The sequence below is a fragment of the Trichomonas vaginalis genome, chromosome IV (assembly GCF_026262505.1).
Source record: "Trichomonas vaginalis G3 chromosome IV, whole genome shotgun sequence".
Taxonomy (NCBI): Eukaryota; Parabasalia; order Trichomonadida; family Trichomonadidae; genus Trichomonas; species Trichomonas vaginalis.
The window spans coordinates 11,362,498-11,379,811 of NC_067206.1; the positions used below are offsets into that span (position 1 = coordinate 11,362,498).

Sequence of the window (17,314 nt, forward strand, 5' to 3'; positions counted from 1 at the left end):
GTTCCATCGTCTGCAGAAACAAAAGTAGGTTTGTTTCCATCTTGGTTAGGTTCTGAATGAACTTTAAACAATGTTTCATTTCTATATGTTTTCTTGAAATTTAACCTTTTATTTTCACCGAGTTCATCGAAGATTGAACGTTAAATGCTCGTAAGTAAAAAGGGTTGTTGTATTTGTGTACATTTTTTTTCAGTTCTTCCATTCTATGCTGAATATTTTCATCTGGTGTTGGAGTCTTTTGTATGTCGGCAAACATTTTTCGATATTCTTCTACTATGTCAGCCGAATTTTTTTTAGACTCTTGGAAATATTCCATATTCTCCGCATACTCTTGTTGAGGGTCAAGATTTTTCGGCTGTTCCAAATCTTCATCTAGTTCTGTGAAGTTAGTTTCCAAAGGAAGGACTTGTTCGTTTCCTTCAGGCTCTTCTAGCTGTTGTTGCTGAACTATTTCTTCCATGTCTGGTTGTATCTGAACTTCTTCCTGTGGAGTTTCTTGTACCTCATCTGCTGGCATTTCATATATTCCGAGACCGTTTTCAACAATTTCCCTATCTACGTCATCCGCATTCATAAGCTTTTGTTCTTTCGTTCCGTCTCTATTTTTTACGCGTTTTCATGACGAAAGTTGAATTGTCATTTAGCTCTGACATCAAATATCTCGGAGTAAATTCGTTCATGTCATTTGGATGATATGCTATTAAATCATATCCCTTAGCGAGCTTGTATTTTCCAGGTTTGAGATTATATCCGTTTTGGTGCTGAGCCATAAAGCTAAATAGGTTCGGGTCAGTATTTCCATCCTTGAACTTTCTAATAGCTTCTTTATATCTGTCACTAAAGTCAACAGTATCTGGGAAACCACACTCTTCTTTAAGCATTTTTAAGAATTCTTGGTTTCCTTGTTCTCTACTTCTTTTATGTCCTTGCTCTGTTTGTGGTTGTTGTTGTGCAGGGTTTTGAAACTGTTGGTTGCTGTGCTGGTTGTTGTGTTGGTTGTTGTGCTGGTTGTGGAGGTGGTTGTTGTGCATGCCTGTGTCTGTGTCCATGTGACGATGTAAATGTTCTAGGTAGTCCTGGTGCAGGTGCTTCTCTTGGAGGGTTTGGTGGTATATAAGTTCCACCAGCTGGCACATATGTTCCATCTGCAGCGTAATGTCCTACCTGACTTTTCGTTTTTAAGAAAGCATTTACTAGGTCTGTTTTGGTCTGTTGTAACTCTTTTTCTTGACTTTTCACAACAGTTGCTCTAACGGCGTCATAGGCACTTTGAACTGCCTGTCTCGTTGCTGCATCTGTTATTTTCGTCATATTTTGTGCTACTTCTTTTAACTCTTTGTCGAAACCTTCAGACTTCAGTTTCTTTCCAGATGAGAAGTCGTTCACTTGTTTCACCTTACTATGAAGAGCTTCGAAAGCGTTCTTAAAGTCAGCATTTGTTAAAGCTTCATTTGAACTGTCTTCATCCGCTTGTATTTTTGTCCTTATTGACCCTATGAGTTGGGCTGCTTTAGCGTTGGCTTGGGCATCTAACCAGTCATTGTTAGCTTTTATATATTCTGCGCTTTTCATTGCCTTTTGCATGGCTGCGTCGTTATTTTTACTTTCTTGTGCTAAGTTTTCATACTGTACGGTTTGGTTTTGCAACTGTAAAAGTTTTTCTGCCTTTACATTTGCTTCAACTTCTTTTATATATACTCATCGCTATCCATATATGTCTTCAGGGCTTTTTGTTTTATCTCTTCATCTTTCAGTACTTTATATCGAGTAGTATGGTTTTTCAAATTTACAACATCTTGTTCCATTTTTGCTACTTCTGCTGCTTTTTCTGACACTTTTTCGCATATTCCTCTGTACTTAGTTCTTTCAGTTGTTCTTCTTTCTTCTTTTTCTCTACGTTTAACTCATTGAGTTTCTTTGTGTGTCTGTCATATTCTAGTTTCTTTTCGTTTTCACTTATTTGCTTCTGTATGTCTATGTTTGACTTTTTGACATCTGATATTTGATTTTTGAGTGAACTCAAATTCATTTGACTTTGAGGGTTATATGCTGTTCCGTCTGCAGCTCCACCATAGCCTGCCATTTTCGCTAAAAGTGCCGCTCTTAAACCTCCACTCTGTGCACCAACAACTCGGTTTAAAAGCATAGGATTGCTTGACATTTGTTGCAACATAGTGGGGTCATTCATCATTTGTTGTTGCAACTGTTGTTGTGGTGTCAGTTTTACTATTGGATGTTTCAATGCTCTCTTCCTCTTACGTATATTCTTACGTATCTTACGTGGCATTTTAAGTGAAGTTAAAAAGCGGTTTTTGACAGATGTTTTATTGTGACTTCTTCGTAAAGACTTTGTTGAGATTTCTTCGTAAATGACCCAAAAATATATTTTAGGGTAGAAGGGTATATCTACCCCGTTTTCTACCCTCTTTTCTACCCTCTTGAATTTTCATGAATTTCTTCGTAAAGACTTTGTCAAGACTTCTTCGTAAAGACTTTGTTAAGACTTCTTCGTAAAGACTTTGTCAAGACTTCATCGTAAAGACTTTGTTGAGATTTCTTCGTAAAGACTTTGTTAAGACTTCTTCGTAAAGACTTTGTTGAGACTTCTTCGTAAAGACTTTGTTGACTTCTTCGTAAAGACTTTGTCAAGACTTCATCGTAAAGACTTTGTTGAGATTTTTCGTAAATGACCCTAGTAGTATATTTTTGGTGTAAATTTCATGAAAATTCAAGAGGGTAGAAAAGAGGGTAGAAAACGGGGTAGATATACCCTTCTACCCTAAAATATATTTTTGGGTCATTTACACTCATGAACTTTCTTGTCTATGTTTTGTTAAGACTTCTTCGTAAAGACTTTGTTGAGACTTCTTCGTAAAGACTTTGTTGAGACTTCTTCGTAAAGACTTTGTCAAGACTTCATCGTAAAGACTTTGTTAAGACTTCTTCGTAAAGACTTTGTTGAGACTTCTTCGTAAAGACTTTGTTGAGACTTCTTCGTAAAGACTTTGTCAAGACTTCATCGTAAAGACTTTGTTGAGATTTCTTCGTAAATGACCCTAGTAGTATATTTTTGGTGTAAATTTCATGAAAATTCAAGAGGGTAGAAAAGAGGGTAGAAAACGGGGTAGATATACCCTTCTACCCTAAAATATATTTTTGGGTCATTTACACTCATGAACTTTCTTGTCTATGTTTTGTTAAGACTTCTTCGTAAAGACTTTGTTGAGACTTCTTCGTAAAGACTTTGTCAAGACTTCATCGTAAAGACTTTGTTGAGATTTCTTCATAAAGACTTTGTCAAGACTTCATCGTAAATATTTTGTTGAGATTTCATTTATACTCATTCATCCTCAGGGCTAGAAGGCACGAAGTGCCTGGAAGCCCCACTGCCTTTTTTTTTTTTTTTTTTTTTTTTTTTTTTTTTATTATACTTTGAAATATTGTTATCCGATCTTTTCTTTTAAAAACGGAATAGTGAATTTACACTTAATTCACATTTATATTCAGTGTGGAAAACGACAACATACAAATCTCCTAAATTATTCAAAGCTTGCAATTAAGAAAGGATCACACCATGATGAAACGATTTTAAATATTTACATCAAATGCAAATAAGCCATAGAAAAATAAACTATCGATCATACTTTTTCATTGACAGAGTTTTCATTTCATTTGATAAGTTTGGAATTAAAAACTCAAAGAATAAGGGGAATATTTTAGAAAATTTGCTTATGATGGAAAATTATATTAAATTCATTGTTATCTAATATAAATATTTTAAATTATATTTTTCAAATTTATTCAAGATCAATTTTTGTAATACCATTCTTATCGACAAGCTTAACAATGAATCCATGTGGAGCTACTGTAAATCTTTGCTTGATCTGATTTAATGCCAATTTCATGAGTTCTTTACCTTCTTCTAATGTCATACCTTCTTTGAAATGTTTATCAAAGACAGACATAACGAAATATTGGCAATAGCCCTGTGCACCATAAGGAATACTTTGCAATGTACCCAAATAATCCATAAAGTATAGATGTGGTTTTCCATCATAACCAGACAGAAGCATGTTAACTTCGTATGGACTCTTTCTTACAGCTTTAGCCATAGTATGTCTGATAAAGTGAGCAAGAGCATCGCTTGAGAGTTCAACACCATTTCTAAACTTATACAATGCGACATTTCCTTGAAGAAATTCGGATAATTGAAGGCAATCACCTGTTTCACCGGACATAGCTAACGCATGTCTGTCGTCTAATTGTGCAATTCGGTCATAGTTTTCGCTCATGCAGATAATTGAGGAAGAAACAGATGAGTCAGCTGCTATTAAAACCCAATCTGGTCCTTGAAGTCCAACAATGCTAAGCATTTTTTTTTTGAAAAATTCAATTTGACCCACTATTGAAAATCATTTTAATTGGATAGAAAATATTATATAGTTAATGTATCAACAGTTGTTTTTCGAAAAATGTCACTTTTGAAATATTTACTTTCTCTCTGAGTACAGATCTTGAAAGAAGCTTAGCCTTTCGTTCAGAACAGATCATAGTTGAAGAAGGATGTTATTTCGGAGTCCATGGTAAAATATTTCAATAAATTTATATTCATATTTAAAGCTTTGTTTTTCCCAATTTCTCTCCTTTACTTTCTTATTATAAATTAATCATAATTAAAAGACAAAGAAATATCTATTAGCATTGTAAGGAACAGTTCAGTTATTCTTTGTTATTCGAGAATTTATATTCTAGACCTCAATTGGATTCAGCAATATATGCATTTCTGGTTACCAATATGAATGCGTTACAGATATAATACATGTTCAATAAAAAAAAAAAATCGAAAGTAGAAACCAAAGCAAAGTAAATCAGATCTAATTCCTTTAATGAAGTAAAAAAAGGAAGTTCAATAATTTATTATATATTACTTTATTTTATTTTTATTTTTTAAATTTTTATAAATTTATTTCAGTAAATTTATAAAATGTTGTACATTTTTTCCATTAGATTATCACTAATTCTTGAAACCTGGTCATAGGACATTCCATTGATACGTTCAATAAAAGCTTTTTGTTTTGCAAAATCTTTTGGATATTTTTGGCAGAATTTTTCTCCTATTTCTTTCTTAAGTTTTATCGTTTCTTCATCATCGCCAGCGTTTTCAATTTCTTGCCATAGATCTTGCATTCTTTGTTCTGAATCTTCGTCATCTGGGTATTCACATAATTCTTCTTCCTCCTCCTCACCAAGAAATGCATTTTGATCTTCAGTGATTTCTTTTCTTAGATCTTCAGGGATTTCTTTGCTCATTCGAAAAAATGGTCACTTTTCACTTCACTTTAAAATTTTGAATGAAATTAGTTAAAAATATTAATTTTTAATACGCCATATATTTTAGAAAACTTGAGTTTTTTTTGTCAAAAATTTTCAAAATTTTAGGCTTCATGAGAAATTTTCATGAGGCATTCATGTCTTTCGTTAAAAAGATCAAAATTATTTTTAAATACTCGACCACTATCAGGTGAAGAAGAAAATAAATCTTTAAAACTCATAATTCCATAACTTCGGTGAAAATTCATATTACCCAGATTTTCCTTACTTTTACCACTCCCCATGTAATTTCTGGGGAAAACGATAATTCATTTTTTTATGGATGAATAGATCGTTTTCCTAGAAAGGACCTCATATCTCTGGCTAAAAAGAGTGTCAGATCCTAAATAGATTATTGATCTAGTGTACAAATCCAATAAAAAGCCTATTTTTTTGGCTTTTTTGGTGCTCATTTTTTCGAAGATCTACATGAATATGGGGAAACCATCGGATTTTTTTGGTTAACCCACATCTTCATGTAGTCTGGACTATCTTTCCTCGAAGGACCTCTTTACGGGTGTAAAAACTCATAAAGTTCTCAAAAGATTCATTCTCGATCTCCATGCTGAAAGAATTTACAATAAAAAAGAGATCTACGCATCAAACTACAGCCATAAATGAACTGAACCCCTAAAGCTCAGCTCTTAGTTTATCAAAAACGTCGAAATCCTTCTCATTGCAATCAAATTTTCTCAATAACTCATAAGAAAAATCGAATTTTGATTAAGCCGATGTTATAGGTATCACAAATACTACAAACTTGAGCAATATCGAAATTGCCAGCAAAAGTTTGAAATTGCATTGCTCATATTTGTTTTGTAAACTAAAAATCTGCTTATATTATTCATTAATTTTTTATATATTATTCATATACTTTAATAAAAACAATACTATTTCACCTTAAAAATGAATTTCATAAGTCAATATTATTTTTTTGAAAATGTATCAATTTTCGATTAAAACAACATGAGAATAAAATTTACGCAAAATTATTTTAAAAAATGGTTTTAAAAATTTACAATTGATGAAGACTAAGATTGCAAGAAGTTTTGAAGTTTAATTTTAAGAAAAAAAATTCGGATATTATTCATGGATCTAAGTAATCTGATATTTGAGTATCGGCACTATGCATAAAACATATATTTATAGGGCTGTACAAGATTTAAAAAAATATTGCCGGGTTACCGTAGAGGCCTAAAAAAATCGCGCCTCGGCGGCAAGCCGCCTCGGCATTAAGAATGCGCATCTAAATTTTTATATGTTCTTCTTCCTTTTATTTTTCCCTTCCCTTCCTTTTCTTTTTCTTTTTTCCCTCCTCTTGCTCTCATTTACCTTTTTTTTCCTTTTCTCATCATTTTTCAAAATTTAAAATTTTTATCAAAAATCTTGCCTATAAAAGCAGATTATGGAACCTTTTAATGCCTCTTAATCAATATTATACAGCATAAAGCATATTAAATGAAAGTAATTACGTATAAATTTATTTTATTATCTTATTTATTAATTCTTTAGCATGTATTGTTTAATATTAACTTTTCTGTACATTAAATATGATATCTCCAAAGTATGAATGCCTTGTAACGAAACGAAAACTTAATTTATGTTGAATATTTGTCACAAACATTAGATTATTAAAATATATGTTGGATATCCCTTAGTATGAGACTTCATGACTCTTGTTGTCTAACGTGAGCTTTGGATTGCAAGCTTGCTACAGCACAGAAGTATTCTGTGGTTAAAAAACCACATGAGCTTTAAAAACTATAAAACCAAAAATAATTGTTATAATTTAAATGAAGAAGTAATTTAAAACGATTTTATTTATGATCAAATTTTATATATTTTTTTGGATCAAATCCATTTTAATAGAATTTATATACTATTCATCTATTAGTAAACACTACCGTATATTATTTTTAAGCTATCTTATTTTTTGAAATTTTATTCAAATCTTTGGTCGCAAGAAGAATTGCATGATAAATAAAAACATTTAATCAAAGTCAATTTTATTTTTCATATTCAAATGGACTGAGTGTTAACATTTAACATTTTTGCTAATTGTCGTCAAAAATTAGGCGTAAAGCAAAAATTGATATTTCATATGGTTTTATGATAGATAAGCATTATATTCCCACTCATTATATTCGTAAATTTTGAGGTTTATCCTTCGCTTTTAAGATCATTGAATTTGATTTTTATATAAAATAGTTATATATTAGAAAATAATATGAGTTTATGTGATATTATTTTTCAGAAGATTTCATTCTATATGCCTATGAAAAGTACTCTCAAAACTAACTTTTTCCTAATTATAATTAAATCTAGAATATTGTATTATGCTTAGTATTATTTCATTTTTCTCATTCAATTTAGAATTTACAAATGTCAAAAAATTGAGAGCTGTCACTTTTGATGAATTTCTGTTTATTACAGCATTGTTATTAATAATGAAAAATAAAGCTTATTTCAATGAAAATTGTTCTGCAAATTTATTTCACTTTTGACCTCACTTTTTCCGTAATTCAATTTTTTACTTTTAATATTTTAGATCTTCATAATATCATTTGAAAAATTAACCATATAAAAAAATCAAGTTATCAATTCACTTTTTCCGTAATTCAAAAATCAAAAATATAAATAATATATCTTTTATCAAATATTATTATTATATTCTATGAAAAATGAGGTCCGGAAATTTTGCGGATTCCCGTAACTCAATTTTACGGAAAAAGTGCAGTAAACTATTCAAAATACGGAAAAATTGGTGTAAACTAATGATTTTACGGTAAAATCACGGAAAGTCCCGGAAGAATATATGTGCCTATATGAAATTATACAAAAATGAATCAAACGCATTTTAAAAGATTGTTCTTGTATTATAAATGCTATTCGCAGATTTATTAGTTGAAGAAAATTACCAAATTTTTGCCGATTTACAAAAAATGATTTACAAAGCATATTTTTATAAGGCTTTAAAAATCTTTAAAATGTGACCGGTGACGGAAATCCATGGTAACCAACCGCGGTTCCCGTTTGGAATGCCATAGCATAAAACATATATTTATAGTTTTTTTGGATTTTTATGATTTTAAATATATTCAAATTTGGCAATCCAATAGATTTTTAAAAAATAGGTAAATAAAAATAGATTACATATGCAGCAGATTTAGAACATGAAACAAATCTTATAGTGACCCAAAAAAACTTCATGATCCAAAAAAGAAAAAAATTGGCTAAATGAGAATCAAACCTTGGCATAATGAATCATTATGTCGGATGTTTCCACTACACCGGCAGTTCGAAAAATACCCTTGGTGGTTCTATTTAATAGCTACTCCAAACGATAGGCGGTGTCCCCAGCTTTAGAGGGGTGGTAAAAGTAAGGAAAATCTGGGTAATCGACAAGATTGTGTCCATTTAAGTCTGAAGATTTTGCAAAGACCGACACTTCCAGAAAGCTTTTTGACCATTCCAAAAGCATTCATTAATTCTGCTAGGACAGCATATGAAAAGATAAAAGCTGCTGTTAAAAAGCGAAGTGTTGACATGAGCATTGTTGAAAACTATCCGAGTGAGAGAAAATGGAGGATGACAATGCTTTCGGCAATCTTGACATGTACAGATCGAAGAGTTCCATTAGTTCTTTATGACGAAGGATTTGCAGATTTCATTATTGAATGTCTTAATACTCCTGTCAAACTTGAAGTTAATTTGAGAGTTGTTCCTACATCATTTTCAAATTACAACAGGACATATCAAATCAGGAATGAAGCCATCCAGTTTATCCGCATTGTTTGCACGAAATCAAGATATGGGGATTCCGTTTTATCAAGTTTGGTTTCGCGAGTTCGAAATGGTGGCCTTTTACAACGTGAAGCTGATATGCTTCGTAAAATAGAAGATCGGGAATATAGGAAGACATGTATTTCACTATTGCAGGTTCTCTTTGATTCAGAAGAGTACTTCAACATCAATTCTATCATTGTCAACTCAGATTTTCTCATGGAGTTGAAAGAAGAGACACTCGTTGATTGGGAGAAATTCCAAATTCTGAAAAATGCATGGAATAAGAGCATGGATAATGTTATTAATGTTTATGGAAGAATCAAATGTCTTTATGACTCTATTGAATAACATTCTTTTTAATTTTTTGTTTTGTTTTGTAAATTTTTAGACTTTTTATAAGAAGTGCCTTCACTCTGGTTTTGAGATACGAACAGATAACATTCAGGAGTTAGAGTAAGTACCAGACCAAGAAGTAATATCTGTCACTAATACAGAATTATATTTGGTGAAGCAAAATTTAATATTTGAATTCTCATAAATTTAGTTAATTCTCAATAATAATCATCAATTCTAAAATTGTCATTGTCATATATAACCATATTATGATGTTAGATTGGTAAAGTAACTATATTCATGAACATCCAAATGTGATTTTGCCTCTTATAACCTATCTGTGATTTTTGCAGATGAAATATGTAATGAAATACGTTATATATGCTGAATATCTAAAAGTAACTCTAATTTAATCAAAAAATAAGAATAATGAGATTATATTCTGTCTTGAATATAAATCCATCTTTAAAAGAAGTAGAAATGTATCTATATTCTAATATAGGCTCGTTTTACAACTTAAATATAATGCAATTTGTAAAATGCAAATATCATTTTTTGTTTGTTTTAATAAATCAGGACCATACACCTCACATATAATTCTTATTGCAATATATATACATTGGTGCAAGAGTAACTATATATTATGATTACAATTATAAAAATCTCGTATCAGTAAAGTATAATATTTTTTGATTATATTATTCTATGATTTCATACAATACTACTATGAGAAATAAGTAAAGCCACAATTTAAAAGTAAAACTATCGATTTAAAAACTGTATAAACCATATATTTAAAGCAGAAAAATGATTTTATTGAAATTTTCGGATTTTTTTATATATTTAAATTGAAAATTGTATAGAATACTTTTCACCGTGCAGGTACACAATTATTTTTCGATTTTTTTTGGGAAAATATTAATGTTAATATATATACGAACTTGAAAAAGTGCGAATGTCAAAATTTTTTTGACACTTTACAAAAAAAATTATCGCCAAATAAACGATGGATATAGGGTTTTTAATATATCACAATATTATTTTTCTACTTATTTTTTTTAAAAAAAGTTCAAAATTGAGAGTGGAATCACTTCTTTTTTATATCATTAATAAAGCATTTTTAGACGTTTAATTTCTGTGTGCTTTCAAAGTCAGAGAATTATGTGGATTGAAATATGCCAAGCACGATGTGAACAATTATTTGTATTGATCATATATCGTTATATTACCATATATCCGTAAATTAATACACCTATCAAGGGTACGGAGGCACTGCGCGCCTCCTTACCCATTATATGTGAATTTGACACTTTACAAAACCATTAACGTATATTTTACAACACAAACGACAACACTAACTTAACCTTAAATATTTACAAAGCCGTCAACCACTTCACCTCACTAATGTAAAAAAATAAACGTTCTCACTTACAAAAGTATTGCAACTCCTCCCATTGCTGTGCTTCATATAACAGCTCATAATCTTCTGACTCACTTTCTTCTTCATATAGGTCAAAATCACTGTCATAGTTTATACCTGTAAGTTTTGACAAAGCTAATGAAACACGCTTACCGTTTGTATCATATGCTTGTATAAACTTTCCATTATGCTTGTAGTCATAAACGCTCAAACTAACTTTACCCTTTCTCCCTCGTATCTGATAGAATGTATTTTCACGAGGAACGAAGAACAAATTCTTGAACTCATGACCGTTGTAGTTTGTTATCTCAATAGTTTTCGTCATTTATATAAAAATAAACTTAAAAATAAAATAAAAAATAAACTTAAAAATTAATGATATCACCACTCCCACACGTATGAAAACATAGCACAAAAATAAATTTAGGTGAAGTGGTGAGATCTCACCTCTTTTTTCACATGTTTTTTCACCCTGTTGAATTCATTGCTTTATAACTCTCTTCCTTTATCCAACTCTTCTAACTTCTTCTTAAGTTCAGCAATGTTGTCCTCATGAAGTTTAATCTTTCTCAAAATTCCTTCTTTATCTAATGGTTGCTTTATCTTTCTAAACTGAACTCTACCATCCTTCATAGTATGAATGTAAAAACCTTCTGGAATAGTTCCTGATTTAATGTATTCTACCAAAAACTTTTGTTTCATTGCTTCAGTGACTTTATTTGTCATTTTACTCTAAGGTGAAGCTAGCACAGCGATAATGGATTTCATGACTTTTTAGTATTTCATGCAATCTTAACAGATAGCCTTACAAGTACTTCCAGTGTCCCTAGCTGTCCCTCCTTTTTATATAACTCCATGACATTTATAATCTCGCGAAACTTAACAGGTAGCATAACAGATTAAAATCAGATGAGGTTTTGAACCAAAATTTCTAAGCAACGTTGTCAAGGATTTTGAGGAACTAGGGACAGAGTGTGGCAAAGTCCAAGATTTAATTTATCTTCATCTGTTTCATCAGCTATCTCATCTAATATACCAATATTTTATTCATAACTCGTGGCAAACTCACTAACTTTCGTTATGTTCATCTGCATGCTTCATCTGATAGAAAGTATGACTTTCATTAACTCTGTGAGATAATGAAAACTACTAGGGACAGAGACCATGGCAAAGTTTATGACTTTCATTATTTCCAGAACTTAATGAAAACTACTAGGGACAGAGACCATGGCAAAGTTCATGATTTAATTTATTCTCTCACTAACAACAAACACAAACTCCAACACTAACGACAAGTACTAACCTCAGCACAAATGACAAAACTTCATCGTAAATGTTTTGTCAAGACTTCATCGTAAATGTTTTGTCAAGACTTCATCGTAAATGTTTTGTCATGACTTCTTCGTAAATGTTTTGTCAAGACTTTGTCAAGACTTCATCGTAAATGCTTTGTCATGACTTCTTCGTAAATGTTTTGTCAAGACTTCTTCGTATATATTTTGTCAAGACTTCATCGTAAATGTTTTGTCAAGACTTTGTCAAGACTTCATCGTAAATGCTTTGTCATGACTTCTTCGTAAATGATTTGTCATAACTTCATCGTAAATGTTTTGTCAAGACTTCATCGTAAATGCTTTGTCATGACTTTGTCAAGGTTTCATCGTAAATGACTTTGTCAAACTTCTTCGTAAATGATTTGTCAAACTTCATCGTAAATGCTTTGTCATGACTTTGTCAAGGTTTCATCGTAAATGATTTGTCAAGATTTCATCGTATATGTTTTGTCAAGATTTCTTCGCATATGCTTTGTCATAAGTTCTTCGTAAATGTTTTGTCATGATTTTGTCAAGGTTTCATCGTAAATGATTTGTCATGACTTTGTCATAAGTTCTTCGTAAATGATTTGTCATGACTTTGTCAAAACTTCTTCGTAAATGCTTCATCGAACTTAAACGTAAACACTTTGTCATGATTTCATGGTATACGTTTTGTCAAGACTTTGTCGTATATGTTTTGTCAAGATTTCTTCGTAAATGATTTGTCATGACTTTGTCAAAACTTCTTCGTAAATGCTTTGTCATGACTTCATCGAAACTAAACATAAATGCTTTGTCATGATTTCATCGTAAATGCTTTGTCATGATTTCATCGTAAACTAAACGTAAACACTTTGTCAAAACTTAAACGTAAACACTTTGTCATGATTTCATCGTAATGAGTGTAAATGACCCAAAAATAATGTTTAGGTGAAGAGGTGAGATCTCACCTGTTTTTTCACCTCTTTTTTCATCCTCGCCGCTTAGCGGCTCAGATTGCTTTAGCTTTCTCGTGAATTTACACCAAAAATAATGTTTTGTCATGACTTCTTCGTAAATGTTTTGTATAAACTTCTTCGTAAATGCTTTGTCATGACTTCATCGAACTTAAACGTAAATGCTTTGTCAAAACTTCTTCGTAAATGCTTTGTCGAACTTAAACGTAAACGCTTTGTCATGATTTCATCGAACTTAAACGTATATGTTTTGTCATGACTTCTTCGTAAATGTTTTGTCAAAACTTCATCGTATATGCTTTGTCATGACTTCTTCGTAAATGTTTTGTCAAGACTTCGTCGTAAATGTTTTGTCAAAACTTCATCGTAAATGCTTTGTCGAACTTAAACGTAAATGTTTTCAGTGTTACCATGTTACCATGTGCTACCAGGTTATTTAACTTCTCTTAAAATTACTGACAACATGACATTTTGACAACAGGTACGAAAGGAGGAAGGCACTTATGAATTATTTTTGAATAACTGATGGTGTTACCATGTTACCATGTGCTACCAGGTTATTTAACTTCTTTTAAAAATGATGACAACATGACATTTTGACAACACAGCAGGATTAATGCAAAAATAAATTCCAATCATACTTTATAAAGCTTCATTTACAAGTATTTCATCGTATATGTTTTGTCATGACTTCATCGTAAATGCTTTGTCATGACTTCATCGTAAACTAAACGTAAATGTTTTGTTATGATTTCATCGTAAATATTTGTCATGACTTCATCGTAAACTAAACGTAAATGTTTTGTTATGATTTCATCGTAAATACTTTGTCATGATTTCATCGTAAATGATTTGTCATGACTTCATCGAAACTAAACATAAATGCTTTGTCATGATTTCATCGTAAATGTTTTGTCATGACTTCTTCGTATATGTTTTGTCATGATTTCATCGTAAATGCTTTGTCATGACTTCATCGTAAATGTTTTGTTATGATTTCATCGTAAATGCTTTGTCATGATTTCATCGTAAATGTTTTGTCATGACTTCTTCGTATATGCTTTGTCATGATTTCATCGTAAATGTTTTGTCATGACTTCATCGTAAATGTAGTTAGTATGGTTATCTTGGTTATGGTGGCACTGCGTTCCACCTTACCCAAGATAATGGTTTGACACTTTACAAAACCATTAACGTATATTTTACAACACAAACGACAACACTAACTTAACCTTAAATATTTACAAAGCCGTCAACCACTTCACCTCACTAATGTAAAAAAATAAACGTTCTCACTTACAAAAGTATTGCAACTCCTCCCATTGCTGTGCTTCATATAACAGCTCATAATCTTCTGACTCACTTTCTTCTTCATATAGGTCAAAATCACTGTCATAGTTTATACCTGTAAGTTTTGACAAAGCTAATGAAACACGCTTACCGTTTGTATCATATGCTTGTATAAACTTTCCATTATGCTTGTAGTCATAAACGCTCAAACTAACTTACCCTTTCTCCCTCGTATCTGATAGAATGTATTTTCACGAGGAACGAAGAACAAATTCTTGAACTCATGACCGTTGTGTTTGTTATCTCAATAGTTTTCGTCATTTATATAAAAATAAACTTAAAAATAAAATAAAAAATAAACTTAAAAATTAATGATATCACCACTCCCACACGTATGAAAACATAGCACAAAAATAAATTTAGGTGAAGTGGTGAGATCTCACCTCTTTTTCACATGTTTTTTCACCCTGTTGAATTCATTGCTTTATAACTCTCTTCCTTTATTCCAACTCTTCTAACTTCTTCTTAAGTTCAGCAATGTTGTCCTCATGAAGTTTAATCTTTCTCAAAATTCCTTCTTTATCTAATGGTTGCTTTATCTTTCTAAACTGAACTCTACCATCCTTCATAGTATGAATGTAAAAACCTTCTGGAATAGTTCCTGATTTAATGTATTCTACCAAAAACTTTTGTTTCATTGCTTCAGTGACTTTATTTGTCATTTTACTCTAAGGTGAAGCTAGCACAGCGATAATGGATTTCATGACTTTTTAGTATTTCATGCAATCTTAACAGATAGCCTTACAAGTACTTCCAGTGTCCCTAGCTGTCCCTCCTTTTATATAACTCCATGACATTTATAATCTCGCGAAACTTAACAGGTAGCATAACAGATTAAAATCAGATGAGGTTTTGAACCAAAATTTCTAAGCAACGTTGTCAAGGATTTTGAGGAACTAGGGACAGAGTGTGGCAAAGTCCAAGATTTAATTTATCTTCATCTGTTTCATCAGCTATCTCATCTAATATACCAATATTTTATTCATAACTCGTGGCAAACTCACTAACTTTCGTTATGTTCATCTGCATGCTTCATCTGATAGAAAGTATGACTTTCATTAACTCTGTGAGATAATGAAAACTACTAGGGACAGAGACCATGGCAAAGTTTATGACTTCATTATTTCCAGAACTTAATGAAAACTACTAGGACAGAGACCATGGCAAAGTTCATGATTTAATTTATTCTCTCACTAACAACAAACACAAACTCCAACACTAACGACAAGTACTAACCTCAGCACAAATGACAAAACTTCATCGTAAATGTTTTGTCAAGACTTCATCGTAAATGTTTTGTCAAGACTTCATCGTAAATGTTTGTCATGACTTCTTCGTAAATGTTTTGTCAAGACTTTGTCAAGATGCTTTGTCATGACTTCTTCGTAAATGTTTTGTCAAGACTTCTTCGTATATATTTTGTCAAGACTTCATCGTAAATGTTTGTCAAGACTTTGTCAAGACTTCATCGTAAATGCTTTGTCATGACTTCTTCGTAAATGATTTGTCAACTTCATCGTAAATGTTGTCAAGACTTCATCGTAAATGCTTTGTCATGACTTTGTCAAGGTTTCATCGTAAATGACTTTGTCATAACTTCTTCGTAAATGATTTGTCATAACTTCATCGTAAATGCTTTGTCATGACTTTGTCAAGGTTTCATCGTAAATGATTTGTCAAGATTCATCGTATATGTTTGTCAAGATTCATCTATTGTCATGATTTCATCGTAAATGTTTTGTCAAGATTTCATCGAACTTCTTCGTATATGTTTTGTCAAGATTTCTTCGCATATGCTTGTCATAAGTTCTTCGTAAATGTGTTTGTCATGATTTGTCAAGTTTCATCGTAAATGATTTGTCATGACTTTGTCATAAGTTCTTCGTAAATGATTTGTCATGACTTTGTCAAAACTTCTTCGTAAATGCTTCATCGAACTTAAACGTAAACACTTTGTCATGATTTCATGGTATACGTTTGTCAAGACTTTGTCGTATATGTTTTGTCAAGATTTCTTCGTAAATGATTTGTCATGGACTTTGTCAAAACTTCTTTCGTAAATGCTTTGTCATGACTTCATCGAAACTAAAACATAATGCTTTGTCATGATTTCATCGTAAATGCTTTGTCATGATTTCATCGTAAACTAAACGTAAACACTTTGTCAAAACTTAAACGTAAACACTTTGTCATGATTTCATCGTAATGAGTGTAAATGACCCAAAAATAATGTTTAGGTGAAGAGGTGAGATCTCACCTGTTTTTTCACCTCTTTTTTCATCCTCGCCGCTTAGCGGCTCAGATTGCTTTAGCTTTCGTGAATTTACACCAAAAATAATGTTTTGTCATGACTTCTTCGTAAATGTTTTGTTATAAACTTCTTCGTAAATGCTTTGTCATGACTTCATCGACTTAAACGTAAATGCTTTGTCAAAACTTCTTCGTAAATGCTTTGTCGAACTTAAACGTAACGCTTTGTCATGATTTCATCGAACTTAAACGTATATGTTTTGTCATGACTTCTTCGTAAATGTTTTGTCAAAACTTCATCGTATATGCTTTGTCATGACTTCTTCGTAAATGTTTTGTCAGACTTCGTCGTAAATGTTTGTAAACTTATCGTAAATGCTTTGTCGAACTTAAACGTAAATGTTTTCAGTGTTACCATGTTACCATGTGCTACCAGGTTATTTAACTTCTCTTAAAATTACTGACAACATGACATTTGACAACAGGTACGAAAGGAGGAAGGCACTATGAATTATTTTTGAATAACTGATGGT

General features: G+C 31.5%; 5 protein-coding genes and 1 pseudogene across 6 annotated transcripts, besides 3 other annotated features; 1 reads left to right on the forward strand and 5 right to left on the reverse strand.

Moving 5' to 3' along the window:
* Positions 1–196: 196 nt before the first annotated feature.
* TVAGG3_0071590 lies at positions 197–881 on the reverse strand (annotated as a pseudogene). Its single transcript has one exon. A coding segment is annotated over exon 1 (685 nt).
* Positions 882–3,312: 2,431 nt separating this feature from the next.
* TVAGG3_0071600 (threonine-type endopeptidase protein) lies at positions 3,313–4,376 on the reverse strand (the record flags this gene model as incomplete). Its single annotated transcript, XM_001298720.1, has 1 exon — positions 3,798–4,373. One exon carries the CDS (start codon positions 4,371–4,373, stop codon positions 3,798–3,800), a length of 576 nt encoding a protein of 191 aa, XP_001298721.1.
* A 537-nt stretch (positions 4,377–4,913) lies between these two features.
* On the reverse strand, positions 4,914–5,313 carry TVAGG3_0071610 (uncharacterized protein; the record flags this gene model as incomplete). The annotated part of the gene is made up of 1 exon (XM_001298719.2): positions 4,978–5,310. One exon carries the CDS (start codon positions 5,308–5,310, stop codon positions 4,978–4,980), a length of 333 nt encoding a protein of 110 aa, XP_001298720.1.
* A 1,197-nt stretch (positions 5,314–6,510) lies between these two features.
* Positions 6,511–6,707: a mobile genetic element.
* A 1,056-nt stretch (positions 6,708–7,763) lies between these two features.
* Positions 7,764–7,800: a mobile genetic element.
* Positions 7,764–7,800: a terminal%2Cinverted (terminal inverted repeat of Banshee-A3 transposon ID:TVAGG3_0071630).
* Positions 7,801–8,370: 570 nt separating this feature from the next.
* On the forward strand, positions 8,371–9,523 carry TVAGG3_0071640 (protein kinase protein; the record flags this gene model as incomplete). Its single annotated transcript, XM_001298718.1, has 1 exon — positions 8,917–9,504. The coding sequence occupies one exon, from the start codon at positions 8,917–8,919 to the stop codon at positions 9,502–9,504; it is 588 nt and encodes a 195-aa protein (XP_001298719.1).
* A 1,390-nt stretch (positions 9,524–10,913) lies between these two features.
* TVAGG3_0071650 (uncharacterized protein) lies at positions 10,914–11,234 on the reverse strand (the record flags this gene model as incomplete). Its single annotated transcript, XM_001298717.1, has 1 exon — positions 10,914–11,234. One exon carries the CDS (start codon positions 11,232–11,234, stop codon positions 10,914–10,916), a length of 321 nt encoding a protein of 106 aa, XP_001298718.1.
* A 164-nt stretch (positions 11,235–11,398) lies between these two features.
* TVAGG3_0071660 (uncharacterized protein) lies at positions 11,399–11,635 on the reverse strand (the record flags this gene model as incomplete). The annotated part of the gene is made up of 1 exon (XM_051221740.1): positions 11,399–11,635. The coding sequence occupies one exon, from the start codon at positions 11,633–11,635 to the stop codon at positions 11,399–11,401; it is 237 nt and encodes a 78-aa protein (XP_051106726.1).
* Positions 11,636–17,314: the final 5,679 nt, after the last annotated feature.